This window comes from Rissa tridactyla, chromosome 8, assembly GCF_028500815.1.
Source record: "Rissa tridactyla isolate bRisTri1 chromosome 8, bRisTri1.patW.cur.20221130, whole genome shotgun sequence".
Classification (NCBI taxonomy): domain Eukaryota; kingdom Metazoa; phylum Chordata; class Aves; order Charadriiformes; family Laridae; genus Rissa; species Rissa tridactyla.
The window spans coordinates 21,180,525-21,195,481 of record NC_071473.1 but is presented as its reverse complement, the minus strand read 5'-3'; the positions used below and the strand labels follow the sequence as shown (position 1 = coordinate 21,195,481).

At 58.6% G+C, this 14,957-nt stretch overlaps 1 protein-coding gene across 3 annotated transcripts; it reads right to left on the bottom strand.

Moving 5' to 3' along the window:
• Window positions 1–262: 262 nt before the first annotated feature.
• BRINP2 (BMP/retinoic acid inducible neural specific 2) lies at window positions 263–14,362 on the bottom strand. Of its 3 annotated transcripts, XM_054212171.1 has the most exons (8): window positions 14,275–14,362; window positions 6,856–7,223; window positions 4,699–4,889; window positions 4,349–4,539; window positions 3,877–3,982; window positions 3,286–3,522; window positions 2,853–3,075; window positions 263–2,502 (listed from the first exon to the last, which is right to left on the bottom strand). In XM_054212171.1, the coding sequence occupies exons 2-8, from the start codon at window positions 7,155–7,157 to the stop codon at window positions 1,386–1,388; spliced, it is 2,367 nt and encodes a 788-aa protein (XP_054068146.1). In that variant the 5' UTR covers window positions 7,158–7,223; window positions 14,275–14,362; the 3' UTR covers window positions 263–1,385. The 3 variants fall into 3 exon arrangements, with proteins under 3 accessions (XP_054068146.1, XP_054068144.1, XP_054068145.1); XM_054212169.1 differs by having other exon boundaries at window positions 2,853–3,522; XM_054212170.1 differs by lacking the exon at window positions 14,275–14,362 and having other exon boundaries at window positions 2,853–3,522; window positions 6,856–7,432.
• Between the last annotated feature and the right edge of the window lie 595 nt (window positions 14,363–14,957).

Sequence of the window (14,957 nt, the reverse complement as noted above, 5' to 3'; positions counted from 1 at the left end):
CACCCTGGAGCGTGGTGATGTTTACATGGGACCGGGAGGAGGTTGGACATGAGATGTGTCTGGTGCCACGTGGGTCCTTCCCGCCAGCTCAGGATATGTCGCATCTGCTCTAGGCACCCTACCGGGAGCAAAAGTGAGAGCTGGGGGAAGCAGGCAGGAGCTGCTGGCTCCAGGTGTGGGCAGGATCCCTCCCTGCCTCCGGGCACATCTGATGGTCTTAACGGGCCACCTCAGAGCCCTGTCCCTCCAAGTTAATGAAGACATGGACAGGAGACAGATGGCATCTCCCCTCCTCAGAAGGCTTGGCTAAAATCCAGAGAGGAGGATGGTGCAGAGACACAGGGAGGGGGCACAGTGGCTGGGCATGCGCGGTAGCCTCCTTGCCATCCCCTCCTGCCACACAGGAAGGGAAAAGCCAGGGCCAGAGATGACAGTAACTGTTCTTTTGGGATTTTTTTTTTCTCAGTTGTTTTTGGTTGCTCTTTTGCTCAAAAAAGGCATTTTTTAAAAAATATATTAAACAGATACATTTTACTAAGAAGTCTCTTGGCTGGAGCCACCAACAAGAAATGACCATCCCCAAATAAATGGGCTTTAAAAAACCCCTCCCAAACAAAAGAAATAAATAAATACATAAATAAAACATTATTTTTTTCCTTTTTGTTCCTTCCTTTTGTTTTAGGTTTTGGGGGGTTTTTTTGTAAGGAATTGCGGCCCAGAGGTCTCCGCCGGTGTGGGTGACAGCAGCGTCCACAGGTCAGATGCCAGGTCCTCCCCGTGCAAGGGTGATGATGCCTTGTGACAGGCACGAGATGCCCGTGAAGAGTTGCCAAGAGAGATCTACTGCATCTCAGAAGCCTGCAGCGTGGTCCCCCCATGCTGTGTGTGAGGGCATGGCCACAGGAAGGGTCGGGGGGGATGCGGAATCAAAGGTGCTGGTAGAAACCTCTCTTAAAAAGACTACAAAAATTGGGGCACCTAGGAGACCACCACTGGAAGATCCTCATGGTGAGTTAAGCATCTGCTCCAGCAGGGCCAGCAGCTGCCTCTGACTGAGCCGCATCCCCCCTGGCCATTGGCACATACCCCCAGACACCAACTCTTGAGCAAAAGCTGTGCCACAGGGTGGCTGCGCTGGCATCGTCCCCGCACTTGGAGCCAAGTCTGTGCTGCATGAGCCATCCCTCCTCCATAGTCCCACTGGCGTCCTCCACCTGCTCAAGCCCTGCGTCTCTTTGGCCGGTCGCTGGGTGTACCATGGAAGCACGCAGTTGGCACTAAGGTAAGGCCTTGATTTAATTTTTTAGGGTGGTTATATTTTTCCCCCCCTCTGAGGAGTCCTTTCTCTTGGCCCCCTCGCTCCAAGATCTGAGCAGCCCTAGCTGTTAGCTGCAGAGTTTGCCGGTCTCCTGCTCTACTGCATTGGGCAGCTTGGCGTTGAAGGCCCTCAAGGAGGACTGGATCCTCGCCACCTCATTGTTGGCCAACTTAAGCCTGTGGCGGAGCAAGCAAGTGAAGAGGTCAAGGCGGGTTTTGCCAGGGGGTGACAACCTGTTCACCCGGTCCCTGATCTCCAGCAGCTGGAGCATGGCTGAGTCCTGGGAACCCTGGGTATAGGGGTAGTCCAGTTGAAGGATCAGGTCACGAATAGCATCTGGTTCAAAGGGCAGGCTGTAGCCGAAGACTTGCAAGCTGTTGATTTTCATGTATCCCAGGTTCTTGGAGGGATCTGCCATCTCCAGGGGTTCATAGTAGATTGTCTCATTGGAACTGTCATCCAGAGACTTGATGCGGCTCCGCAAGTAGACGTGGACCGTTTCAAAGAAGGTCTTCCACTTGTTGCCCAAGGTGAGCGTCCAGTTTTGGCACTGGGCAGAAGCATCTACGTTAGTCCTTTCCCAGTCTGGGAAGCTGCCCTCGTTGACGGGCATGAACCAGCTCTCCGAGTGGCTTCCCCCAAACGGGTTAACGTAGATGGCCATGACAGGCTCCAGTGTGCTGTTCTTGGTGAGGCAGATCTGCAAGGAGAGGGCTAACATCACATGAACCAGCCCAGGCTTGTATTTGTTGCTCTTCAGGGTCAAGAGCATGCGTTTCCTCCAGGAAGGGTCGAACCAGCTCCCCAGGCGCATGTCATTGCTGATGAAGATGGAGTGCACCTCGATACGGCTGTCCCGTTTCTGCAGGAGGTACTTCAGCTCCAAGTCCTGCAGGTCCGTCTCCAACCCCAGGTAGTGCTCCAGCGAGTCAGCCACCTCGGGGCGGCAGAAACCCTGGCTGAGCACGTAGCCGTGGTTGCAGGTCCCACAGCGGGTGCTGTTGTCCTCAGCACAGCTGGCGCAGGCTGGCCCCTCGCCCAAGGCACACGGTATGGACCCCTGGCAGGAGGGCTGGTCGGAGGGACATGTGCAGCTGTGACTTTCTTCCAGGAAGGTCCCAGGCACGGTGGTCTCGCTGCAGTACAGGAGTGATTGCGCACGACTCCACCAGTAAGGGAGGGACCTGGTGGAGAAGAGATGCAGGAGGAGAGATGCTTACATGGCATCTTTAGGGGTGTGACCAACTTTCCCTAGGCATGGAAGAGCTGCCCGCCTTGTGTTCACTTTTCTATACCATTGGTGGCCCTCCATGAACCAAGACCCATTTTCCACCTCCAGGCTTGGACCCAACCACTCAAGGCCACATCCCAGGGTGGCATGGCTGCCCCCACTACCTGCTCACCCCTGGGCAGCCCTCCAGCAAGGCAGGAGCTCCTCCGGTCCCACCATGGGGAGGTGGGCCGTGGGTCTGAGTCCCCCCTGGGGCTCTGAGCAGCGTCTCCAGCATGGGACGGGAATGCTGTGGCATCTTACCTCTCTTTTGGCAGTGTGAAGCGAGGTTGCCGGTGGCAGCGTTTGCTGAGGTTGAAGAGCCGCCGGATGAGTCGGTGGGTTTTCCTGGAGAGCAGCTTCAGGCTCGTGCCCAGCTGCTGGTAGCGATGCTGGATGTCCAGGTCCATGGCCCAGAAGTGGGAGATGGTCGTCCTGTTCAGGAAACGGTCCCCAGGGAGCCTCTTCACCAGGGCCTGAAACTCCTCTGTGGAGAGAGAAAGATGGCGTCGGCAGACCCAAGAGAGCAAGCGGTGAAGGTAGGGCTGGAGCCAACCTCCCTCCAACCAGGCTCTCCGGTCTTCACAGAGAGATGACCACCCTGGATTCTGCCCTGGAGGACACCACCCAGCCTGGGCTACTCCTGGAGGAGGAATGGCAGGGAGGGAGATGCTTGGTGGGGTCTCTCCAGCCTCACCTGACTCCTCAAACTGGCCGTGGTGGCTCTCCCAGGCTCGCCGGAGCTGGGCCAGGCTGCTCTCCAGTGCCTGGACGTCAGCCTCGGGGCAGTTGCAGCGGGGGAAGGTGGGCTGGCACTGGCAGCGGCAGTCGCTCCGGCGGCACACAAGCTCCCCGGCCGAGCTGCAGGCGATGTAGCTGAGGGCGGCCGCCACGAACCGCTCCCGCAGGTAGGAGGGGAGCACCATCTGCAGCCCTGTGAGGGGGAGGCAGCCCCGAGAGCATCAGGGCATGCATGGAGCCCCTCAAAAACATCGCCTGGGTGAGAAGGGAGTGAGCCTTCCCCCTCCCCAGGCTCCCACCCTCACTTGATTTTCATATCAACTTCTTGTGGAGCCGCTTGTCTGGGTTCTGCATCGATCTTGGCTCCTCTTGGCAGACGAGCAACAACCTCATCCTGCCCAGCTTTGATTATTTTCTTCCCCCCCCTCCTCCCCAGTCCTTACATTAAAAGCAGCATCTCAAGCCAGCGTCCTCCCGTGCAGTCCCCTGCGTGCCCACGAGCATCCCACAGAGGTCCATTGCCACGTCCCCGCCAGCCTGGTCCTACCTTGGAGCTGCACTTTGTTCTCAGGGCTCTGCACCAGAACCGAGCTCACTGAATCCAGGTTGTCATAGTTGCTGCAGCCGAGTGGCCCCGTCCGCGTTTCGGTCACCTAAGTGGGGGACCCGCATGAGGTCAGGGACACAGGAGGGCATGTGCCACCCCGTGAAAAATGCTGCAAATAACCCATGGCCAGGCTTGCTATGCCCCACTCCACGGAGCAAGGCGATGCTTGGAGAAGAGAACTAATTGCCTGCTAATTGGCTTGTTGACAGGCGGCAGCCCTGCCTGCAGCCCGCTGAAAAATGTGCCTTCATTAGCGTGCCCAATTTCCCATAAATAATGCGGGTGTGCTAACTTTGCCTGCTCTCCCCCACTCTGTCTCCCCTCCCCGGGATGTGATCCTGCTTCTGGGATGCCGGCGAGGCCCAGGGCTGCTCTCTCCCTGCGCTGACCTCCCCCTCGCGGCCTCCCCTACCTTGATGGCAGCTGTGGCGATCTGGATGTGGTGGAGCCGGCGCAGAGTGCTTTCCCGGTCGATGAAGTAGGAGGCTGCCAGCTGGTGCAGGGTCTCCAGCGAGACCCCCGAGCTGTTCCCAGCGGCCCCAAGGGGCTCTGCCCTCCGGCTCAGCTTGCGCTTGTCCACAAAAATGGTCAAGGACTCCTCTCCTGAGGGGACATGCAATGCTTTCAGGGGGCTGCTGGGCTCCCCCCATTTCCCTTCTTGGCCGTATTTCTCCCGCAGTGCTCATTTTCCTACCCTCCTTCCTCTGCACGCTGCCTTGAGCAAGGGAAGTGAGCAGGGAGCGAGCACCCACCAGCACTCACCTCCCAGCGTGGCAGCGAGCAAGAAGTGGGTCCCATACTTTTTGATGAGGCTGTCGGTGATCTGCTGGGGGCTGGGCCGGCGTCCCAGCAGACGGATGTTGCGGATGAATTCAGGGGCCAGGGGAAGCGGCAGGCTGAAGAAGTCTTTCCTCTCCAATGCCAAGTTATTCACTTTCCAGCGAGCAAACTCTCTGCGGGAGGAGGGCAGCAGTGGGAAGAGGGGTCGAAGCCAGTCCGGCCATGCCGTGCGCACGCTGTCCCTTCCTCTGTCCCCAGCGTCCACCTCAGGGCAGGGGATCAGTGGGTGGAAAAACTCCCATTGGGACCATCCCGACCTCCCCATCACTGCATCGGAGATGAAGGACCTGCTGTGTGCGCTCGCCAGCTATAGATCCAGCCAGAACGAAACTGCCGTCCATCCCATAGCCATTAATGGCAATAATGAGCAACAAGCAGCGGAGATGCTTGACGTTGATTAATCAGGCACCTCTGATGGGCATTAATCACAGCCCAGGGCAGGGCCAGAGCCTCTTCCAGCCTGCTGGGCTGGATGGGCCTCATCCATCCTCCATCCCTATGGATCTGGGTGAAAACCCAATGTCTGGGGGCTTCATGGTTTTAAGTATTGGCAGTGTTCTGTAGGCAACTGGAGGCGCTGGGATGTGATGAGGGTGGTAGCAGTTCCCCTCGTAGCTCTGGAGGCTGTGAACATGCTCCCCCATCGCCCCACCAGCCCTTTGGTATCGCCCAGCCCCAGCGGGGAGTCACCAGGCTGCCACTGCCTCGAACTACCAACAGACCCGTAAACAACCAGTGGCTGATTTCAGCCTAATCGTCGGCATTTTGCTCTAATTAAAACCAGGCTGCGGCTTTCAGACAGTTTAATTAGGGCTGGTTAGGAAAGGAAGGAGAGGGAGGAGGGGGAGGGGGAGGAAGAGGAAGAGGAAGAGGAGGAAGAGGAGGAAGAGGAGGAGGAGGGGGAGGGCTGGATGGGCACAAAGCATCTGAGAGGCTTGGTGGGTGCCGGTGGCCTCTCATTATGATTTTTGGGTCCAGAAAGAGGGATGTTGGGGCCAGGAGCAGAGCTGGGGGTGAGGGAGGGGGTATGCTGCCTCTCCCCTTGCACACACACCCCCTGGGTGCTGGGCCACATGGAGCTGGGGGCCAGAAGCCCTGCACCAGTTCCCCCCACCCCGCATCTCATCCCACAGGCAAAGCAAGCTCCGAAGGCTGTTAGTGGGTTCTCTGCCTCAGAGGCGGCATGAGGCAGCTGCTGCCCCTCCGGTTGCTCTTTCCTGTGCCACCACCATCACTATCAGCATCCCCGGAGGACACGGGTCCCTCGGCATGGCAGCATCAGCGTGTAGGAAAGGGGCGGGGAGGGAGAGGAGCTCTCTGGGGGTGCTGGGGTGCATAACAAGGCTGCCGTCCCGGCACCCGCATCGGGTCCCTCAGGAGGGAGCGGCTGGGCTTTGCTCTGCTGCTGGAAACTCCCGAGGCTTAGCACCAACAAGGAGAGGAAGGGAAAAGGGCTTGTTAGCAGGATGTGACAGCTCCGATCAGTGCCAGGAGGCAGTGGAGTGGGTTTCCCATGCTTGGCTGTCACGGGCTGACCGCACTGCTGCCAAACCTGGTTCTCTACTGGCAAGAACCCGCCTTCAGTATTGGCCCTCACGCGTGTAGCATCCCACTGCCACAGTCTATAGGGTGATGGCACTGGGGACATGCCAGGGGATCTGTCAGGGTGGCTTTTTGCAAGCTCCAGCATCGTCCCAGCCCTAGATGGCTGACAGTCCAGGCAGGCTCAGTATCTCAGCACAGAGATGTCTTGGTGCATGGCAAAAGGACAAAGGAGCATCCTTCTGTGCCTCCCCCCGTAAGGGCTCATCCCACCTCAACCTGCGCACCAAATCAGTCACGGCTTGGGGCAAATCCTGCCCGGGGCCCATCCCAGCCATGCCGTGAGCAATCTTGGAGGGCTGCTGTTATGTTACCCAGGAAAGCAGCATCTCACATCCACCCACCCGCCATCTCTCTCAATGGGCAGCCTCCTCCTGCACATGAGGGTCCACTCCGCCGTGCCCCACACAGCCCCCGACACTGCAGCCCCCTCCCAGGGTGCCCACCGATGGGCTGACCCCTGGTGCTGCCACTCACCTGTAGATCCTGTACCTGGTGGTGAAACCCTGGCGGTAGCGCTCCATGAAGTCCACATACTCCTGGGCTCGGTGGAAGGGTCCCCGGTCGGTGAGGAGCCAGTCGAGGGGTGCCCGGCCCGAGGAAGAGGACGAGGAGGAGGAGGAGGAAGGGGTCGCAGGGGCAGCATGCTGCTGGGACACTGTGCCGCCCGCCCCACTGGCCACTCCCCAGCGGCAGCACACGCTCAGGGCCAGGAGGGCCAGAGGCCACGGGAGCATCGGCGGAGGCCCGTCAGCACGCGGGAGGTCCTGCCGCCCCATCCTGCTGCTGCCCAGCCGGCTTCTTCATTCTCTCGCCCCACGGCAATCCTCCGGGACAGCCCTGCCCTGCAAAGGCACCGCACGAAACAAGGAGACCATGAGGCACAGTGGCACGGGGCAAGGTGCCAGGTGGGGTCAATTCGGCACGGATATAAACCAGGTGGCACCACAAGCTAAGGGAAGGTGGGGTTTGCTTTGGGGAAGGCTGCTGATGAAGGGGAAGTTGTGCTCCTGGGAGAGCCATGCATCAGACGCGGACCAGTTCTGCCACAGGAGGTAAGAGTTTATGGGGTTAGGAGTGCTGGCTGCTGCTGAAGTTAAATGAAAACCTGACTAGTGCCTGTTTTGAGAAATTTCTGGCTTTTTCATGTTTTTTTTTTGTTTTTTTTTTTTTCTCTCTGCTGTGCATCAGCCTGGCGAATCAAGCTTTCTCCTGTGGAGTGCCCATGTGGTGGGGATGGTGAGCTGCCTCTGCACCCTGCGTTTTGGGGATGCCCGTCATGAGCATGTGCAGCTTGTTTTAGGAGGGCTAAAAACCAACAAGCATAGGGAACGGGGAAAAAATGAGCTCTTCTAGGTATTGTTTGAGCTGCTTGTGGTTGCCATTAGACTTTTCTGTGCATCCTGCCAGTGGCTGAGATGATTGATGGATGGAGGTCCACCCCAAGGCTGGCTGGGCTGATCACAGTGGTGTTTTGAATTCAGTTAGTATTTATGTCAAGACAAGACCTTTCTGGTCTTGGCTTAGCGTGGCGCTGTTTGTGGGAGCACGCAGGGAGCTTTGCTGGGAGCAGCAGCCCCGGAGACAGAGCCTGAATTTGCTCTGGAAGATAGGGAGCTGCAAGGTACAGCAGAGCTGGGGTGAGGTGAGGTGTCCTCCCAGGCAGCAGGAGTTGTTTGCCTAAAATTAGGGACCCCAGCACCGCAGTGCTTCCAGGGGAGGTGATTTTATTCCCCCAGGCTGTGAGGGAGGTGGCTGGTGGGGGTCAGAAGCCCAAATGCTCATGCCTGCCAAGCGCACGCCAGCCCCAAGCTCTCCCAAATAGGGCTTTGCCAGATGAATCATCGTGCTTTAACATGTATTATTATTTTGAAAAAAAAATTTTTTTTCTCCCTCTCTTCTATTTTTAAACCCTTAAGGGTGCATTTTGATTATGCTTTCTCAGCTTCTCGCTCAGCCCTCAAGGCCGGGGCCCTGTTAATTTTAAACAAAAGCTGAGATTTTCACATCACCAGATTGGGGGTGCCAGGGCAGTGGGGTGGGCAGGGTTTTTTCTGTCCCCTCTGCACTGTTTTTCCACATGTCATCCTGGTTTCTCCCAGCTTTGCAGGCAGCCTGCTCCTGACACATGGAGTCCCCCATGGACACAAACCCTGGCCCAAACAAATGGGCCCCCAGGGTCCTGCCGGGGAGGGCAGGGGGTTTGGGACCAGCAACATCAGGCTGGTTTCCTCGCTCCACGCCGCCTGGAGGGTTGGAGGGGGCATCCTCCCCTGAAGCGTGGTAGGACACAACGCTGGCTGCTCGTGTGCTGCCACGTGTGGGTGATAGCTGAGCAGCCAAGGCACTTCAGCTGCTCTGAAATCTTCCCTGCCTGCATCAAAGCTGGACCAGGGGGAAGCAGGCAGCCAGGATGCCACAGCTATCCGGAGCAGGCAAGCACTCCTCTCTCCTCCTGGGAAGTATCTGCAGATGCAGTTAAAATTGAGGTGGCCTGGGAACCGAAGGAGCACGTGGGGCTCGGGATTAAACCCTGCAGCTGCGGGTCCTGCTGCTGTGCTGCGCAGGGTGAACTGGGGGACAGGGACAAGCTGCCATGCCTGGGGAGGGCACGGTGGAAGCCAGGGCTTGGCAGCAAATCCTACAGCTGTTTTAGATGCTGACCACAGGCTAAGGCCTCCCTGACAGGGAGGAAAGCAAAGCCTCTGAGACAAGAGCACTCCTTTGAGCAGCATCTTTCTAAATGCTCCTCGTGGAAACGCTCTGCTTGTAGCATTAAATACGGCTGTGCCGGCAAAACACCTTGCTAAAATAGCCGGTGTGCTAGGGAGCCTGCCTGTTGCACCACAGACGGGCTTGGCACTGCCAGTCTCCTTGGCCTCTGTCATTGTTTGTGGCTTTTCGGTGGCTCCTGACCACCCCAGCTGAGGTGGAGCTGGGCTGCGGGCAGGGGCTGCTCCCTAGCTGGTCCCCTCTCCCTCCACTGGGAGCTGTACAGCCAAAGCCATGGATGCTTTTCCACAAGCGCCATGGGAGACCGGCCTTGTCCATCACCACTTCACACCACCGCAGGCCGGTATGGATGCTCTCACACCAGTCACCTTGCTGCCCTCCCTTAGGCTTCCCTGGCGTAAATCAGGAGGATTGGGAGCATCCTTCCTCTGATTCAAAGCACAGAAGGGATTTTTGGAGGGGGGGGTGCGGCGGAAGACCAGGCAGGGCACTGTTTCTTTCAGCAAACCATCCTGGGTGCTAACAACTTCCCACCAGCACTGGCTACCCCACTTGCCGCCGCCACCACCACCATGGGGGGCACCCCCACCTGCCTTCCCTGAGAGGGGCTCCCTGTGCTGCCCTTCCCCACCAAATCCATTCTCCCACCTCCTCTCCCAGCACCGCAGCTCAAGGCAGCAAAACCTCTTCTGGGTGACCGTCATGGGGAGGGATATTAGGGGTGGGGTCACCTTGGGCCACCTCTTCCCTTGGGCTGCTGACCCCAGACCAGCTAGAAACCATTTCAGCCTGCTCTGTTGCCTTTCCTGGGGAGCTTATTCCGAGATTCATGGCTGAATGAGAGACGTTTCCTTGTGGCCACCTCCTGTTTTACTACAGAGCAATAAAAATAGTTAGAATTGCGCTTGGCTGGTGGAAATCCAGAAAAGGTCCCCTCCTGGTGTGCAGAGTCCCTTAAAGCCACAAACTTTCCAGACTTGCTAAATGAGCTCTTATTTACACCTGCCTCTTATTTACACTGTGAGTGCTGGCACCTCTGAGCCAGGCTCTTGCCTGGGGACAGGCGCTGACGCACGTGAGCATCCTTGCCAACAGAAACTTGAGGCCCCAAGTCAGGCAGGAACGGGCAAAGCCACTGCGGGCAGTAGAGCCTGCATGGGGGGCTGCGCTGACTTACGCAGTGAGCTTATCCCCGAGGAGCAGCTTTCCCGCACCATTGTTAGCTGGGCTAATTTATTTGCTTGTATCGATCAGGGGTTATATAAAATAAGTATGTGCAGAAATTGCTATAGCTCCATAGAGTCTTTAGTGCACACAGCTGGGGAAGCCGGGGGGTGGGGGTTGTCTCTGGTTTTGCTGAGGGGCTGCTGCTCTGCAGGGTTGGGGGCAATGCTCATCGGGGTGCACCTCCACCTGCTCACACCTGCATCCTCCTGGGATGCTGGGGAGAGCAAAGCTCTTTGGAAATGAGTAACCGCCTTGACCTTACTACTAGAGCTGGAAATAACTTTCTAATCACTTTTCCTTGATCCAAAAGAATGAAGATTTGATGAGAAATATCTGACTACTTTTTTTTGTTGTTGTTGTTTGATTTAGGGTTTTGCATCACAAAAACTGGAAAACTTCCAGCTTGTTAATTTTTTTTTTTTTCCTTCCCCCTTCTATAAAAACCTTAAAGCGAAGGAAGAAGTGTGCCAATGCAAATATTCTTGGCAAACTTTCCCAGGACCACGGCCTGGGCCGAGTCTTCCTGATCTCGTTGCAGCCCTCTGTGTCCCCGTTGCCTGCAGCAGAATGCCCCAGTGTCCCCCCAGTGACAGCCGATGCGCAGCCCAGACTGTCACTCGCCACAAGCTGCATCTTAAAAATAGCTTGTTGCAATTTCTGGAGGCACCCTCCCGGCCTTGAGATGGCAATGGGGTTGCTTCTGTGGTGGGTGTCTTCATCCAAAGCATCTGGAGAGACTGAGGCAGGATGGTGCGAGGTGTGGGCGGGGATGCGAGTGCCCAGCGAGCGGCTTGAATGAGCTCAAAAGCCTTTCTCTACTGCCCTTGGAGCTGACGGCAACCGTGGCAACATCCTGCGGAGTTATGCCGAGGTCCTGCTCGCTTCCATGCTGACAGCATCTCCAGAGCCACACGCTCCACCACTAATCAGGCCAAGTTTGATAATTAAGATGTTAGCTAATTGTCAGGGATATTAACATTGATTTCTGCCTTTTCATGCTGCAGGAGCGGATCTAGAGATATGTAAACCGCAAAGGGTGCACTGGGGAGAGGAGAGGCTGTGGTGGTATTCGCTGGGTGCCGTAAGGAAGCATGGGACTCCAGACAGACTCTGGCGCTACCCCCTGTAAATGCAGAGATGAAGCACACGACGTCTGTGCCAGGTAGAGCAATACCTGTTGGTGGCAGAGCTGTGGGATGTGCCCAGCCATGTGCGTGTGGGGGGGCTGTTCCCTGGGGCACAGCGGGAGCAAAGGCACATCCATGGGGGAGCAGGGAGCGATGGGGACAGATCTCTAGCTCCTCGTGGATGCCTTTTAGTGGGAATGAACGTCAAACTTAGCGACTGAGTCACCTTTTCATTAAATGTGGGAAAGCTTTATCAAATTAAGGCCACTTAAAAGAGTCTGGGCAGAGGCTAAGTGCAGTTTAGCTTCTGAAGTGGATTGACTCAGCTGAGTAGTGCCTATGTGAATTCACGCAGGCACCCAGGGCACCTCTTGCTCTGCTGCTTGCATCCCCCAGGACGGACAATCCCAAAGGGCTCAATCCTGCGGGATGCTCAGCCCCTTGCTCTGGAACCACCAACCTCACCTGGGGCTTCATGGAACGCAGCTCCCTTGCACCCAGCCCTGTCTGTGCCGCTGTCTCCTCCGTCATTTCCCCCCTCCCCGCTCTGGCTCTGTCGTGGTTTGCAATGAGCAGCTCTCAGCACGGTGTGGTGTGCCGCCGGGCTCACATCCACACGCTCCCAAGGAAGCGCCGGTGCCTCATTGATCTGCTGGGGTAATTAAGAGAGCGAGCCAGGCACTGCTGGAGTGACAGCGGCATGGTAATCGCTGGCAAAGTGGGCATGGCGGGGTGCTGTCAGCTGCCTGGCACCCAGCCTGCAGAGACGTGGCTCTGGGCAGCAAGCATGGGGACAGCCACCTTGGAGCCTGCCGTCCCTGCCCAAGCAGCAACATTAAAGGTCACAGTGGTGGCTGTGAACTGATTCTCACTAGGCTCCTGCAAACCGTAGCCCATTCGGTCACTACTGCAAAGTGACTTTAAGTTACTGCCTTCCCCCCTCCCCCCCAGCTCATGAGACAGGTTTTTAAACCTGCAAGACTTGATGACTCGGGTTCCTTTTATTAGCTTTTCTTCACATCCTTAAGAGCAGGACACTTGAAGATGAGAGTAAAAGAAAATAGCACAAAATCCCAGGACTCAGGGAAGCTAAGGATTTGCATGAGACATCAAATGAGATGAAGCCTGGGCTGCTATCAGGGGAGAGAGCAGCTGCGTGCACCATGTCGCACTAGTGCCATGTGTTCTGCCCTCTGGCTTTGCTCACCTGAGACTTTCACACCCACAGGCAGAAAGCCTCTTGGAAGAGCAATGTGCAAAATAGAACTCCCCCCAGCTCGGATCGCCGCAGCGGCTTCCCCCGCCTTGTGCTGAGCTCTCAGCCCAAAGCATCCCTTGCAGAGATGTCTCTGGGTCTGGGCAAGAGCATCCCTGCACATGAGAACTGGGGAAGAGCATCCCGCAGCCCCCTCCCCACTCCTTCCCCCCAGTGGACCCTGCTGTCAGGCCAAGCCAAGTACCAGCCTCACGCAGGAGCTGGAGGCAGAGCAAGGTGAGAACCGCTCCCTCCCTTGCCTTCACACTGGTGACAAGTGTCACAGGAGAGCAGTGATGCACGGCAGTAGCTCAGTGTTAGTGACACCAGGTAAATAAGGTGATGGGTGGCTGGTGTTACGCAGAGAACCGGGAGGAGATTTGGGGTGCCAGCCCCCTTCCCATCACCCCGCTGCTCCCCAGGCCTCAGAACTGTCACTGAACCCCCACCAAAGTCAGTTCCGCTTGGAAAAAAAGTGCAGGGGGCTCCTTGCAACATCTCCGGGGCTGGTAAGGACCCTCACGGCTGCTGACAGAGAGGGGGATACTGACATCTGCCGGCAGGTCCCACCCGGCCCCGCAGCACCCAAGATCATCCTTCCCGGCCCCGGCATCACAGCGGGGGCTGCCCGGTACCCGCATCCCTGCCCCAGGGCAGCAGCATGCGGGCCCCCCTAAGAACGGGCGGGACAGGGCGGACATCGCGGTGCTGAGAGCTGATGCTCTCGAGCTCGGTGCTTTAAAGGTGCGGAGTTTTGTTTCCTACTGAAAAAAAAAAAAAGAAAAAAAAAAAAAAAAGAGTGTTTAGTGAAGGCAATTGAGCCTCGCAGCCGGGGTCACCTCTCTCCCACAGCTGCCGGTACCGGAGGTTACGGAGCACCACGCTGGTGACCACCGACAGCGTCCGAGGCGAGCAAGCACCTTCCTACAGGTCACCCGCTGCTCGCCCCGGCCCGGTGCTCCGGCGGGAGAGCCGCCGGCGGCACGGGGGATAGGAGACGTCTCCTGTTGATTTATATCCGCCCAACGGTAAAGTACGTGTTTGAGCATTTCAGGGGGCATCTCCCCAGTCCCTGCAGCCCCGGGGCCTCTCCCACCCGGGAAACCCGGGGCATCTCCCTCGGAGCTGGGCACCCTGCACAAGCAGCAGCGGCTTTCCTGCTTCCCGGGCATTTTGTTTACCCCGGCAGCCTGCCTGACGACACCCGATTCCATCGGGCCGGTCGCAGCTCCCCGGACCTGCTGGGCCCCGCACTCGGGCACCGGGGTGGCTCCCTCCCGGGAAGGGTTGGCTGCCTTCCTCCGCCCGTGTCCTCACCGGGGCAGCTACGAAGCGAGCCTGGAGCAGGGAGGCAACTTGGCCAAGGTCACCGAGCGAGCCACCGGCGGCCGAGTCGCGCCTTCACCGTCGCGCACGGCGGTACCGGGGATCCACGCCGTGCGGGGCCGCGGCTCCCGCCGCAGAGCTCCTTCCCCTTCCCGCCCGCCATCGCGCCCACCGGCGGGGTCCCCACACCGGCTCACCCGCTTTACCCCACGACCCCGCAACACTTACCCCAGTCTCCCGCTTAGCGCCCGCGGGGCACCGGCGGCCGCCTCTCCGTCCCGTCCCACTCCGCTCCGCCTCAGCCGCCCCGGGCCCTTCCCCGCCGCCGCCTCCCGACCCCCCCGCGCCGCCCCATCGCCGGGCGGGCAGGTGGCCCCGCCAGCATCCCGCGGTCAGGCTCCCGCCTCCGCCGCTCCCGGCCCCGCACCGGGTCCCGCCGCGCTCCGCCACCGCCGCCGCCGCCCGATAATATATGCAGGGGCGGCAGCCAATAAAAGGCGCCGCCGGCCTCCCCGCGCCTTCCCATTGGTGGTGCCGCGTGGCGCGGGGCGTGGCGGCGCGGCGCGGCGCGGCGCGGCGCGGCGGGGGACACGCGCGGAGGTCGCGGGGGCTCGGCCCGACCCGGCCGGCGGTCCCGCCACGGCCGCGGGGGGGTTCCGAGCCCCGCCGGCCTTTCCCCTTCCTCCTTCCCGAGAGAAGGGCACGGGGTCGAGGGGGGTCCCCACCCCCTCGCGGTGGCTGCGCCAGGGAGGGGTCGCTGCCTCGAGACCCCGGTAGCGTGCGCTTGGCGCCGGCTTCGTCTGTCATTTAAAGGAATCCTGGTTGTGCCAAATTATGCCATCAGTACCAGTAAACGATTAACTGAGTTTCAGAATGTCAGGCCTGGGGTGTTACCGGCGACTGGCAGCAGG

Excerpts from the sequence above, each read along its gene's own strand:
- BRINP2 (XM_054212169.1), bottom strand. The coding sequence starts at position 7,157 with ATGGGGCGGCAGGACCTCCCGCGTGCTGACGGGCCTCCGCCGATGCTC. Across the intron at positions 3,983-4,348 it reads TCGCCACAGCTGCCATCAAG|GTGACCGAAACGCGGACGGG; the intron begins GTAGGGGAGGCC and ends TCCCCCACTTAG. Across the intron at positions 2,503-2,852 it reads TTCACACTGCCAAAAGAGAG|GTCCCTCCCTTACTGGTGGA; the intron begins GTAAGATGCCAC and ends CTTCTCCACCAG.